The sequence below is a fragment of the Heterocephalus glaber genome, unplaced genomic scaffold (assembly GCF_053883595.1).
Source record: "Heterocephalus glaber isolate CG9 unplaced genomic scaffold, H.glaber_assembly_v1.0 deba00001719, whole genome shotgun sequence".
In the NCBI taxonomy this organism is placed as follows: Eukaryota; Metazoa; Chordata; class Mammalia; order Rodentia; family Bathyergidae; genus Heterocephalus; species Heterocephalus glaber.
The window spans coordinates 7,935,207-7,948,530 of record NW_028258432.1 but is presented as its reverse complement, the minus strand read 5'-3'; the positions used below and the strand labels follow the sequence as shown (position 1 = coordinate 7,948,530).

At 36.1% G+C, this 13,324-nt stretch overlaps 1 protein-coding gene across 1 annotated transcript in view; it reads left to right on the top strand.

Moving 5' to 3' along the window:
- Positions 1–13,324, top strand: part of Usp12 (ubiquitin specific peptidase 12) — a 95,428-nt gene that overhangs the window by 66,844 nt on the left and 15,260 nt on the right. The window contains exons 4-6 of the mRNA XM_004854815.3: positions 6,788–7,017; positions 11,439–11,515; positions 11,614–11,697. Of these exons, the coding sequence (XP_004854872.1) occupies positions 6,788–7,017; positions 11,439–11,515; positions 11,614–11,697 (391 nt within the window). The remainder of the gene's footprint in view (positions 1–6,787; positions 7,018–11,438; positions 11,516–11,613; positions 11,698–13,324) is intronic.

Sequence of the window (13,324 nt, the reverse complement as noted above, 5' to 3'; positions counted from 1 at the left end):
TAGTCAAAAATCATTTTTGTTATTTGATATTGCTGGGATTTGTAAATATCTTTTGAAATATATTAATGGATTTGGGGGTTTTGAATTTCTTTCCAAGGATTATAAAGAAGTACATACAAATCAAAGAGGATTTCAAATACTATCCATTGCCTAGCTCTCTTCCTGATATTTTCTTTGTTTAAAATCTGTAAAATATGTTACCCATGTTAACATTTCTACTAACTTTCACTGTTTGATGGTTCTTCCTGAATCAGTTTCCTTCTATACTTTGTTAAAACTTTGTTTTATTCCCAAAAGACATTAGCTCCATATTGCTTTAACCATTATTGCTATACATTAATGATCTTTTTGATCTCTTTTGGAAAGAACTGATTTTAATTTCTATTCATTAATCAGTTTTTGTTTTTAAAATTCTAACTCATGTTACCTAGTCATAGTGTAAGAGGACTTCTGCACTGTGTTCCTGAAAATGGTATGACAATACCACTCCACATTTATGCTATCTTTGAGGATGGGATGGATACTAGCTGATTGTTTGCATTGATTATTATAATCTGATATCTGCTTATGTGCCAAGCACTGTCTAGGCACTGGGGAGAAGAAAAAGCCTTCAGGAATCTGACAGTATAGCAAGAAAGACACACAGTCAGCAGTTATGTAATACACGGTGTCATTGGTAGGAAGAAAAAGGAAGCGGGGATGGTGAGAAGGAGGGAATGGCCAGGGTTGAGTAGGCAGTTGGAGCAGCTCTCTGCTAAGGTAACATTAGAGATTCGAAGTGAGAAGCCATTTGAAGATCGGAGGTTAAACTGTTACAAGCAGAAAGAACAGAAAGTTCAATTGCCCTGAGTGCTTGAAGGATGGCTGGAAAGTTACCATGGTGTGAGATTGGAGTAAGATGAAGATGAAATTAGAGAGGAAGATAAAGGCCTAGAGCTTGGGTTATATTTTGAAAACCAAGGGGAACTCTTGGAGGGCCCTGAGCAGTTGGGTGGTGTGTCCTGATTTGCATCTGGAAAAGATCCCTCTGGAGGAACTGGTGAGCAGCGGAGCTAGGGAGATCAGCCAGAGGCTATGCCAGTGAGAATTAAAAGTCCTCTGTGCAGATGACTTCTGTAGGCTCATTCTACAGAAAATTTAGGAAAAAATTTGGAAGAAATGAAACAGGGTGGTTATCTCATTGTGTTAGCTAGAACTGTCAGCTGGACATTTTAGGATCGTTTAAAGTGGGGCTTGAGGTCACGTCACCTGACATCTACGTGTAGCTGTGTGCTCCCAATTCACTGAATTCACTGAGCAATATATATAGTTTGTTTTAGACCAGATCTACTTTTTTTCATATCATTTTAGCTGTTTCAACCCCTATTGTTCATTCATTCCTTCATTCATTCATTCATTTATTCATGCAGAAAATGTCAAGCACAGCTAATATATGGCAAGTTCTGTTTTAAGTGCCAGGGATACAGCAGTAATGAGATGAAGAGTTGGTGTTCTTAAGGAACCTGCACATATGTAGCAGTGCTTCAGGTGTTGTAGAGAGATACAAAATCAAGTGTGTTCTTAATCTTGTTCTCAAATTACCCCTAATAGATTTGAGTAAATAAGTTCTTTTATTTATTTTAGTCAGTTCTTTTTCCCCAGAAGAGCATAAAAGGTATTTTATGTAATGAAAGCTACAGTACAGCTGTTTCTGAAGAAAACAAAATTTATTTTTAAAGCGACTTAACATTCATTTTTACATTAATGCTGCAGCTATATCAGGACTATAATTTATAATTATACATTTATTTAATAATGAAATTGTCTGTCTCTCCTACTAGACTGTCAGTTCCATGACGGAGGGAACCCATTTGTTTTTGCTCACCATTGTATTCCCAGCACATAATCCAGTTCCTGGCACATAGTAGGTGCTTACTAAATATTTGTTGAATGTATGAATGAATGAATGAATTTGTTTAACTTACCAAATCAGTTTTCCCATTATGCTGTTTAGCAGATTAGAAAGCCAACCATAAAAAACTAGTGTTTTAAAAATTATGCCAAGGGTGGTAGTGCACTCCTGTAATCCTAACACTAGGGAGGTTGAGGCAGGAGGGTTGCCATGAGTTCAGAGCATGCCTTGGTTACATTGTGAGTTCAAGGCCAGCTTGAACTACATAGCAAGACCCTGTCTCAAAAGAAAAAAAAAAAATGATATAGTTTGCAGGAATTGCTTGTTTTGATATTTGTTTTTCTCATTGATATTTTAAAATCTGTAATACCTGCTTTCGGGTACTGTTAAGATTCCAGTGTACTATTTCCAGAGAATGAAGTCAGTGGAGGTATTTCTGTGGATATGAAGTCATTGTTTCGTGGTAAAAGGATTACCCCCACATAAGATGATGTTAAAAAATTTTTGCACATCTTTTTGCTTTAGCAAAAAGCATTTATTTTGAAAAACATGAATGTGTGCTGAAATAATTTTCTTAACAGGGAAAAATTAGACTATATGAGTGTGTGGCCGTGAGCTGGCAGTTGCTTATCCTAGTGAATCATCTCCAGTTCTAACCAGAGCCACAGAAGTGTTTATAAAATCTTTTTATTAGCCTTCTTCCATTATCCTGTTTAGCTTCTTCCATGACTTTTCCAATTCATTCTCACTGTTCTTAAGTCTCCTCATTAATTGTAGCATAGTTACCTTCCAGCCCTTAAGTTAGTGAGCAAGAGGTGAAAGTGTTTGGTTTTTAAGGGCATCAGGTATACTTAAGGAAGCTATCTAGACATGGAAGTGTCAGGTTAGTGTAGGAGTCAGGGTGCCCTATAAATTAGGCCCACAGTGGGTTTGGCAAATGATCTCAGGGAGAGGACACTCAGGTCACAGTATGGCTATATCTTGCGTGCTTTTTTGACTGAAGGCAAGTTTTGATATGCAAGTGAAAGAGTAAGAGGTTAGAAATGTCAGCTGGGAACTAGAAAATGCTAAAAGGTTGAAGAGATGGGGAATTTATTTAGAACCCAATACAGTTACTAGAAGAAGCAACCAAAAGGGTTGGGAATAAAGAAAATCTCAATGATGAGGCAGAAGACAAGGTACAATAAGTAAATGAGAGTAGTAGAAGATAGGAGACTGGGATTGAGGAGTGTTCATTATTTTGGGGGATGGAGAATTATTGCTTTGAGAGGCAAGTTTAAAGGTAATTGACTTTATTTTTTTAATTTTTTAATTTTTTATTTTTTGTAATTGACTTTCTTTATCTCATCTTTGGCCTAGAGACCTTTACATGGTGGAGCCATGTGAGGATTTGAAGCATAAATTAGCTTGGACCACCGAGGGAGTTTGCAGAGTTGCAGGCTACCTCAGTGTTGCAGGTAGCTGCGGAACTTCTGCTTTGAGCAGGGAGTGGGGAAGGGTGACAGCTACTGTGAATCTACTATTCCTTAAGGGCAAAAATACAGCGGACATAGCCTGCCAAATTAAAGTTGTTTTGTGTGGCTAATGCAGAAACTGTTGGAACTCATGGCTTTTATTGTTCTTAAATATGATAGGGAGTTTAAGGATTATTCCTTCAGACTAAATTTATAGCAGGAAAATGAAATGTGGCTGTAACTGGACTCTTATATTTGATTTGAGATTCAAATTTGTGGGTGGATTGAGTATGTAAAAACAAAAAATGATCATGAAAGATTTGATGTTAATTTTACCATATAATTCAGGAGATATCAGGGAAAATTCTTATGCAGAAAGATTCAGGTTCTACACATTACAGTTTTATATTTGCAGTGTGAAATTGAAAGAAAGATGCCTTCATTAGTGGACTGAGTAAGGGAAGCTGACTTGAGCTAGATAAAAGAAGTGAAGCAGACTAGACAGGTGCAGGAATGGTTTTTAAAAATTGTGAGGGCTCAAGAAGTAACTATGAAGGATGCGCAACAGACTGTAATGGGGTGCAAAAAAGTAGGCTTTTTATTTTGTATAGAAAAATCTTCATACAGAAAAATAGAAGTTCCTCTGGATGCTCTGCCCTCTTCCCAACCCCTCAGTCTCTTCTTAGAAATAACTTGCTCTAGCCAAACCTTTCTGTGGCATTTAAATATATATATCCAGGTAGAAAGCTGTAGTTACAGTTTTGTGGAGTCTTTTGATTGTTGGTTGTTGTTAATAAATGGGATCCATTTATACATGTTCAGCATCTTTGCTTTGTTGAATATCTTGAAAAGTTTGCTATATTATTATTTTATGTGGAAGTGCTTCCTTTTAAACTATGGTATTGCCCAGTGTTTCATAACAAAATTATAACATAATTTGAATAAACTATTCTGTTGATAAAAACTTAAGATATTTTCAGACTCTTACTGTTATTAATGAGCAATCATATCCAACTTGTTTTGGTACGTATTTATCTGGCTTTTGTCTCTAGGTGAATTAGGTTGTATTCTGTTAAAGGTATTGCTGAAATTACACCTCAAAGCAAGTATGCTATGCATGTTCACAGCTCCAGGAACAATGGTTAAAAATGCCCATTTTTCCATACTTAAGCCAATACTAGATACAAAGTCATTTTTTTGTTTTGTTAAAGTGATGGGCGTAAAATGATGTTTTGACATTGTTTTAAATTTTTTATCTCCCATTTTCTTGCCATTTATTATTTGGGCATTTCTATTTCTACATTCAATTGCCGATTATTTTCCTTTGGCATGTTTTGGTTGGTATTTTTTCTAGTTTTGTAAGAGATTATAAAAAAATACTCTGAATATTAAGACTTTACATACTTGGGACATTAATGTGTAGATTTGTTCTTTATTTTTTTACTTGTCTTCATTTATGTTGTCTTTGCCATACAGAAGTTCTTAAGTTTTATGTGGTTTTTCCTTTCTGAGTTTTGTATTCTGCTTCAGTAACAATAATAGTAGTAATGTTCATGTTCTTTGAGCACTTGCAGTGTTTTATTCTGACCACTTTTAATCTTCATAATAACCATTTGAGGCAGACATTATCGTTAGCCCAGGTTTTTAGATGAGAAACTGTACCTTAGCGGGGGAGGTTAAGTAAATTGCCTGTGACATTTAGAGGTAGAACCATAATACCATCCTTTACAGCCTGGCCCTAACCAGGTACACCTTTAATTGGTACTTTTTAAAGCCAGTCCGCTCTGCCACATACTGAATTGAACCCAGGTTCTTGCACATGCTAAGGAAGCACTCTACCAATGAGCTACATTTTATTTTTTATTTTGAGGCAGGATCTCTGTGTTTCTCAGTCTGTCCCAGAACCTGGAATCCTCCTGTCTCAGCTTCATGAGTAAAGTTACAGACATGCACCTCTGCCCCCAGATTAATTGGTTTTTTAATACCAAGATGGAAATCATTATTCGTTTATTTAGAATATACCTCATCTGTTAATACCTTCACTTGTTGTAATTTTATTTTTATAACTTTGCAAAGGAGGATGGTGTCTTTATTTTATAGACAGTTAAAACCTTTTTTATTAGTATAAGGTTGAACATTTTCACATTTTTTAGGCTTTTGGGTTTCTTTCCTGTAAATCGGTGATTTCAGGTCTTTTGTCTAATTTGCTTTTCTTTTGTATGAGAAGATACTATTTTTACATTACAGAAGATGTTAATAATTTCCAGGTTTCAATGTTACTCTTTTTTTCCTGTAACTTTTAAAATGATTTCTAATGCATAGAACTTTAATTTTTGCAGTCATACTTGTAGCTTTTCTAAAATATAATTTTAATTTCTTTTGCCTTAGATCTTTCCTAATTTCCTCTAAATTTGTATGCATTCATTTAAAAAATTAAATTGTAGTCTTTCTGGAATTTATTAAATGTGCATTGAAGATCTAAAAATAAACTTTGCTAAATAGGTAATTTTTCTCAGTGCAGTTTATTGAACAATGCAGAGATGTTCTTGTTTAAGTAGGCTCACTCTTTCCATTACTTTCTATGTTGCCTGGTGGAATTAGGCGGCCTAGTTTGAATCTTGGGTTTTGCCTTTCCTTGCAATGTGACTTTACCCTCTCTAATTCTGTTTTGTCATTGTAAAATAAGGTTAATGGCAATATCACCTGGTTATTAAGAGATTCAAACGCGATGGTTCTTCTAAGGCCCTTGCTGTTCTGTGATAGGGTTGCATCATGTCAAGCCCAGCACTTGATATTAGCATTGCCAGTGTCCCCATTTTAGCTCTTCATTTGTGTAACCGCACAAAACATTCATGGAATTTTTAAATCTCACAGTTGGAAGAGACTTGAGAAATTCTCTGGCTTTAAAAGATAGTTCCCAATACCATAGCAGAACCTGACTGATAGCAGAGTCACCTGGAGGGCCACTGAAAAGTTCCAGCTTCTGGGCTTCACTGCACACCTACTGAATCAGACTCACTGGGATGCATGGCCTAGGAATTTACTTTTAATAAACTGATTCTTAAGTGGTTAGCATGGCCTTGTCAAGTGGTTGAACAGCTTCTGCTTTGAAGCTTGCTGTGTTGAGATATTTTTGGAATAATAGGTTAGATGAGCTAATAAAAAGCAGTTGTTTCGTATCTGCCCAGTATCCTGTAAATGTGTGATAGGTTTTATCCTGTTTTTATGGATCATTATTAAGATTTTCATTCATCTTAACTTTATTTTTCTCCAGTTCAGTCCTAACTTTCAGATGTGAAAGTTATGTTTCTTGTACATTACAAGTAATACTAAACATTTGTAATTTTAGTTTTGATAAAATACTAGGCATTCATTTTTAAATTGTTTTTTGTAAAGTTATTAATTCTGAAATAATTCTTTAATATTCCATTTTTATTTTTAGAGCTTTTTGATAACTATATGCAACAAGATGCCCATGAATTCTTAAATTACCTACTAAATACAATTGCTGATATTTTACAAGAAGAAAGAAAACAGGAAAAACAAAATGGTCGCTTACCTAACGGTAACATTGATAATGAAAATAACAACAGCACACCAGACCCAACGTGGGTTCATGAGATTTTTCAGGGAACATTAACTAATGAAACCAGATGTCTTACTTGTGAAACTGTAAGTACATCCTAAAATGTTATGTGGGAAAAAATGTGATTCATTATTTTAAAGGTTCTTGAAAATGAGAGTATGGGAGATGAACTTAAAAATCTTAGGTATAATATAAATGTTAAATATGTATTTTTCATTTAAAAGGAATCTTTATTTTATGTAATACTGCTGATTGACAGTTAATACCTGAGATGATAGATACTTATAGTAGTCTGAACTATTTAATTTTATTTCAGATTAGGAAATCATAGGACCATGTTGTGGAAATTGTGTGTCTTAGGTAAACTTGCAGGAAAATTATAGGTCAGAGGTGTACAGTTGTCTGTCTCTTAACGAGGATACATTGTGAGAAGAGCATCCTAGGTGATTTCATCATTGTGGAGATTCTAGAATATACTTACTCAAACCTAGATAGCAGGTCAATTCATGTAAACACGAAATATATGAGGCTGCATAACATAGTATACACTGTACAGTACACTTTTCCTTTAAAAGGAATATACTCTAATGATAAAAGGTTTAGTAAATACATAAAATAGGAACATTATCATTTACTTTCAAGCATTATATACAGTACTGTCCTTTTGTATGATTGGTAGCACAGTGGGTTTGTGAACATCATCATCATCACAAATACATCAAAAATATGTTGTGCTGTAACAGAGACAGTTCCCACATCATTAGGTGATAGAAATTTTTCAGCTCCATTATAATCTTACAGGACCACTCGTGTGGTCTGTCCTTGACCAAGGTGGCATGTGACATATGGTTGTGTGTTGTTTTTTCTTCTTCCTACAGTTAGTGTGGTATGTATTGTCGCAGTAAAAATTACTAAACCATACTGTGTACATTTGAGAAGGGCAAAATACCTTTTCATTGGATACTTTGTAAAAATGAAGCTTAAAAATTAGTTATTCCCAGGTTTGGCTAACCTAGCACTCATTTTAGTCTTTGCCATCTAATTTCTCATCTGTGGCATGAAAGGTGAGACTTTTTAAAACAAGCATCTATTATCTAATTAATGATCAATGTCAGTAGTGTAATTTTACTTAGTGAAGGACACAATACTAGTAAGTTAAGTTCTCTAAATAAAGTCTTAGTGGTGAACCTCATTCACCTACATGAAGGAGATATAACTGAGTGCTTGAATACATCAACAGTGGCTTGTGAAGATGTTTTCGTGTTAGAGGAAGAGTATCTTTGGTGTAAGATTTTTTTTCCATTGCCCCATCCATCAGTTAATTGCAGTAATGACTTGACAACTTTGATGTCAGGAATTGAATTTTAAAGATGTATCTTATAAGAAAACATGTTATTATAAGATGAATTCCAAGCCCTAAAAATATTTTGTTCATTTATTAGAGTAGTAGTGCTATTGAAGTAGTAGATGTAATGGGAGTTTTGGAGTCTTTTGATGTTTATTAGAGCTTGATCTGTGTTAGAAAATCTCGGATGTGTATAACTGAGTCGTCTTTAATGAGGCACAATAGTTGAATTTGTTTAGGATGTTGAGAAATGCAGAAGTAGATGAAACAGGCAAGGTAGATTCAGGGCCCACCTTTAAGGCCTTTGGGATGTTCTACCAAGGCCTCTGAAGTCAGTGTTGTAGCCTAGGGATGAGAGGGGAGTTGTAGTAGTCATTTTCCCATCACTGGAACAAAATACCCAATACCTAACCCAAAAGGATCAGAGGTTTATTTTGGCTCACAGTTTGTAAGAGTTCAGTCCATGGTTGACTGGCTCCAAGGCAGAAGTGGCAAAATACTTGTGGAAGAATATGGTGGAGGTCGGCTGTTCACCACATGGTAGCCAAGAAGGGGGAGAGGGGGAGATAAAAAAAAAAGAGCTGGGGACAAGAATATGCTTTACAGATCATGCCCACGTGACTTACCTCTAGTCGGGCCCCACCTCCTAAAAGCATATTGAGCTATGAACTCACTAATGGATTAATCTACTGATGAGTATAGTACCCCCATAATCCAGTTGTCTACCTTTGAACACAGGAGACTGGGGGAGGGGCATTTACATAAAAATGGATGTAAAGATGCAGCGTTTTTGAAGGAGAAAGTGATATCAGCCATCTCTATTCAGAGTGCTTAAATATTTATTAATGTGACTTGTAAGGAATGGGTATTGATATTCCTATACATTCTTCACTAAGTCCTTCTGTGGCCTGCATTATATGTTTGTGGATGGTTCCCCAACAATTAAGCATGATTTGAGAATATTCTCTCAGAACCTAAGGCATCATTATTCAGATTCATTAAATCACCATGTACCATGTCTATATCTAGGACATCCAAGGACGTCTCAAGAGTACATATATATCATTTCTTTTTTGGTTTAGTATTGCACAAGTATTTACCAATTATGCCAGGTAGAAGATGAGTAGATGAGAAGAAGATAATTAAAACATGAGTCTCTGATCTTAAGCTACCCATAGGATAGTAAAGACCACCCAGCAGATAGTCCCAGCACAGTGGGTTACAGTAGAGGTAAGCCCAGGATGCCATCCGAGTCAGAATTGTATATGTAATCCAAGTGGGAGTGGGGAGTGTGGGGAATGTGCAGGACTGAGCTTCCTGGAAGAGGTAGGGCTTTTGTGTTAGTAATGCATTTGTTGCAGTGGGGAGGGGGCTGTTTTCTGTAGTACTTCTTTCTAATGTTGTTTGTTCTATGAGGGCTCCTTCTTAGGCTCTTTTCTTGGATTTTCTTTCACTATTTATTCATTAAATGTGGGTGTTACCAAGGGTTTCATCCTGGGTTGCTTTTCATTCTGCACTGTGAGGATTATGTTCCATTTATATTATCATGTGAACTGCTGAGTCCAAGTCCAAATCTCTAGCCTAGATGTTTTCCGTGAGTCTTGAACTAGGATCTCTCAGTGCTTTGTATGAGGTGATGTTGGTTGGACACACTAGCCCAGTAGAAATGCCACTTCTGAAAGTTTAGTGCTCCACTTGGTGACTGCCTGGTACCAACATGATTGCAGTACAAACATAGTAAGTCAGATACACCCAGATGATCCAGAGCAGCGTTACGTCATGAGGGTTTTTTTCCTTCTTCTAATTATCCTAAAAGTGAACATTTAGAATGAAGACCTCTAAGGCAGTATCTGAGAACCTCATTAGGAGACACACCAGGCTGGTTCATCTTTACTTCTCTTCAGCCTACACATGAACCCTCCTGGATGTGCTCTAGCCTACCTCTGATGTACTATCCCTTGTCACCCTGTCAGCTTTCCTACTAACTCAGGCTAATTATTTTTCCCTAAACATATCAACTTGTCTTTCACGTCTCTGAATCACACACCTCCCCACACACTTCCACCTTTGTTGTATTGAGAATTGAACCCAGGGTTTTGCATGTGCTAGATAAATCTCACAAAGTTGCCCAGGCTAGTCTTGATCTTGTGATCCTCCTGCCACAGCCTCTTAGAGCTGGAATTACAGGCCTGCATCTTGTGCCATAGCTTCTTCACCTTTGTTTTTCACTGGATATTTTGAGACCCAGATCATTTATCTTGTAGTATTACTCTACCTTGTGTTGTATGGTAAAATGGCATCTTTTTTTTTTGTACTGGGGATCGAACTCGGGACCTTGTGCTTGTGAGGCAGGCGGCAGAACCACAGAGCTAAATCCCTGGCCCTAGAATGGCATCTTAAATGAAGGTTTAGGCTGTAAGGTTAGCTTAATGTAGAAAATTAATGTAGTCAAATCCTCTTGAAACTGCCTTGAATTATTGTAAAATACAGTATGCACAGTGCTCCTGTTTACTTGTATTTGTCTAAACTAAGATATGGATGCCTGTGATCAGTCACAGCTTCATGCAACTGAGTCTGTAACACTGATGCAATGTTGAAATAGGAAAGCATTTAAAACCTAATGTGTAGTCAGCATGGATGAAAGGCAGAAGGGAACCGCATCAGGCATGTTTCCTACTGCATGCTCACCTTAGAATAGAATCACTGAAGGAAACAGGGAAATGTATGTGTGAAGTTCTGTTCTATTGTAATTCAAATAATCGGACAATAACTTTCTATAAAATAATTTACTCAGATTAAAATCTTGTATTAGATTTTGGAAGAGATAAGGGTAAGTCATAAGTCAAGATTATAATTTTGGATTTTCTACAGGTACTTCATTCAGTCTTGGTTTGTTTTCTGAGAATCAGTATATGTGTACATGCTTTGAAATAACATTCAGATTTTGGAAAATAATGAAATTTTGCAGTCAGATATTTGCTTTGATGTTTTACTTATCATGTGATAACTTACTTATTCAATATCCTTTTGTATATTCAAGTCATGTAGTTTTCTTTTGAACTTGAGGAAAAATAATTATTTAGAATATACTGAATTATGTCAATGAGGAACCATGGTTTCTTAATATTTGAAGAAATCAAAGATGATTTCCTATTTTTACAGATAAGCAGCAAAGATGAAGATTTTTTAGACCTTTCTGTTGACGTGGAACAAAACACATCAATTACTCACTGTTTAAGGTATGTGTAGAATTATTGTTTTGAAATTTAAATAATTTTTTTAGTGAATTCATGATTTTCTTCTATATACAAATAAAGTTATTTTTAATTTTACACAGGGGTTTTAGCAACACAGAAACTCTGTGCAGTGAATACAAATATTACTGTGAAGAGTGTCGCAGCAAACAGGAAGCACACAAACGGTAATTTAGTGCCTCTTGGATCTTTCAGTGATTTTTGTTTTTGCATGTTGCAGGGCCTTTTCAAGCTGACAGTGTTCTGTGAGAAGTTACACTGAGTAAAACTTAATTTTATCACCAATGATTAAGGCTGATTGAGTATTGCTAGATAAATGACACTGCATAGAGTGCTTTTGTTACAAAACTGTCCCCTCAGGTGATTTTCTACATTTAGTGATTATATAATAGTCATAAACTAGTACAGATAAAAGTTTGGCTTTGAAGCTTTCCTAATTATTTGGAGACTTTTTCTTGATGAGGAAGAGGGAGAAAATTGTACCCCTCACCCCATTCCAGCTTCTGCTATTCCTACCTTGGATAATGTATGCCCTCATAGTATGTTATAAACACAGTTTTGTTGTCAAAGATGAAATCATCATTGATGTTACCTTTCTAATTTGAAACAGTCTCAAACTCACAGATGAGTTGCACGAATAATACCAACAATGTTGTTTTTTTTTTAATCCTACACCCTTTAAAAGTGCATTACTAATAGGCTAGTTCATGATCCCTAGACACTTCAGTAGCTATTTCTTAACAAGAAAGAAGTTTTCCTCCATGCCCAATCCCATCCAAATTAGGAAATGCAAGGGCATGCTACTATTATCTTAGGTCTAATTCTGGTATCATGACATTAATTCCTTCATAGAGGCAGGATTTAGTCCAGAATCATACATTGTTCCCTAGCCTTTTCTTCCCTTTATGATCATTACTCTTAAGAGAATCACAGGTTAGTTGTTTTATAGAATGTCCTTTGTTTGGGTTTGTCTTGTGTTTTCTGTTGATTAGATTTAGCTTGTGTATCTTGGACAGGAATCTTTTAAAAGTGGTGCTGCACTCTTCTCATTGTATCCTGTTAAGTAGCTTACAACTTTGATGTGTCTCATGTGTTGCGGTGTCCTCATGTTTGATGACTTCCTAGAAGGCTTCAGTACTGAGCTTATAGTCTTGCTGTCAGCTAAGATTTATTACAGGGAAAGGATACAAAGCACACCCACCAAAGGGGAAAGAAAACCAGGCAAACTTCCAGAAGTCTCTGTGCAGTAGGGTCACACAAAACACTGAATTCCTCCAGCATAATGGCATCATGGGAAGCTCTTCACAAACTCACTGGCCAAGATTTTTATTGGGGACCAGTCATATAGCCACCCTCTGCTTAGTACACACCATTGTCCGGACCAGTGTTGTTTATTGCAACAATCTGGGTACAGTGAAATACCTTCATCATTTAATGTGTAGTAGGAATACTCCCCAAATCCAACTTCTCAGATACCATCTAAGGACTAGCCTTGGAAGTGGGCCTTTCTAAAGGTAGTCTGAGGCCATGTTAACTCTTACCCTTACTGGTGCTGCTATCCCTGAACATTTGATGATGGTGATATTTCTCAGAGTTCTCTACCATTAAGCTACACTTTTCCTGTTGTAATTTGTATTGCCTTTCTATTACAGTATTTACTTACTAGGTCACAGATATTTTGAAATTGTAAATGTAATATCTCCTCCTCACTCCCTCCCCCCTATTCTTCCTCAGTATGGACCCAAGGATTCCTTTTTTATTCAATGTGTTATAATCCTTTACCATTCTTATTTA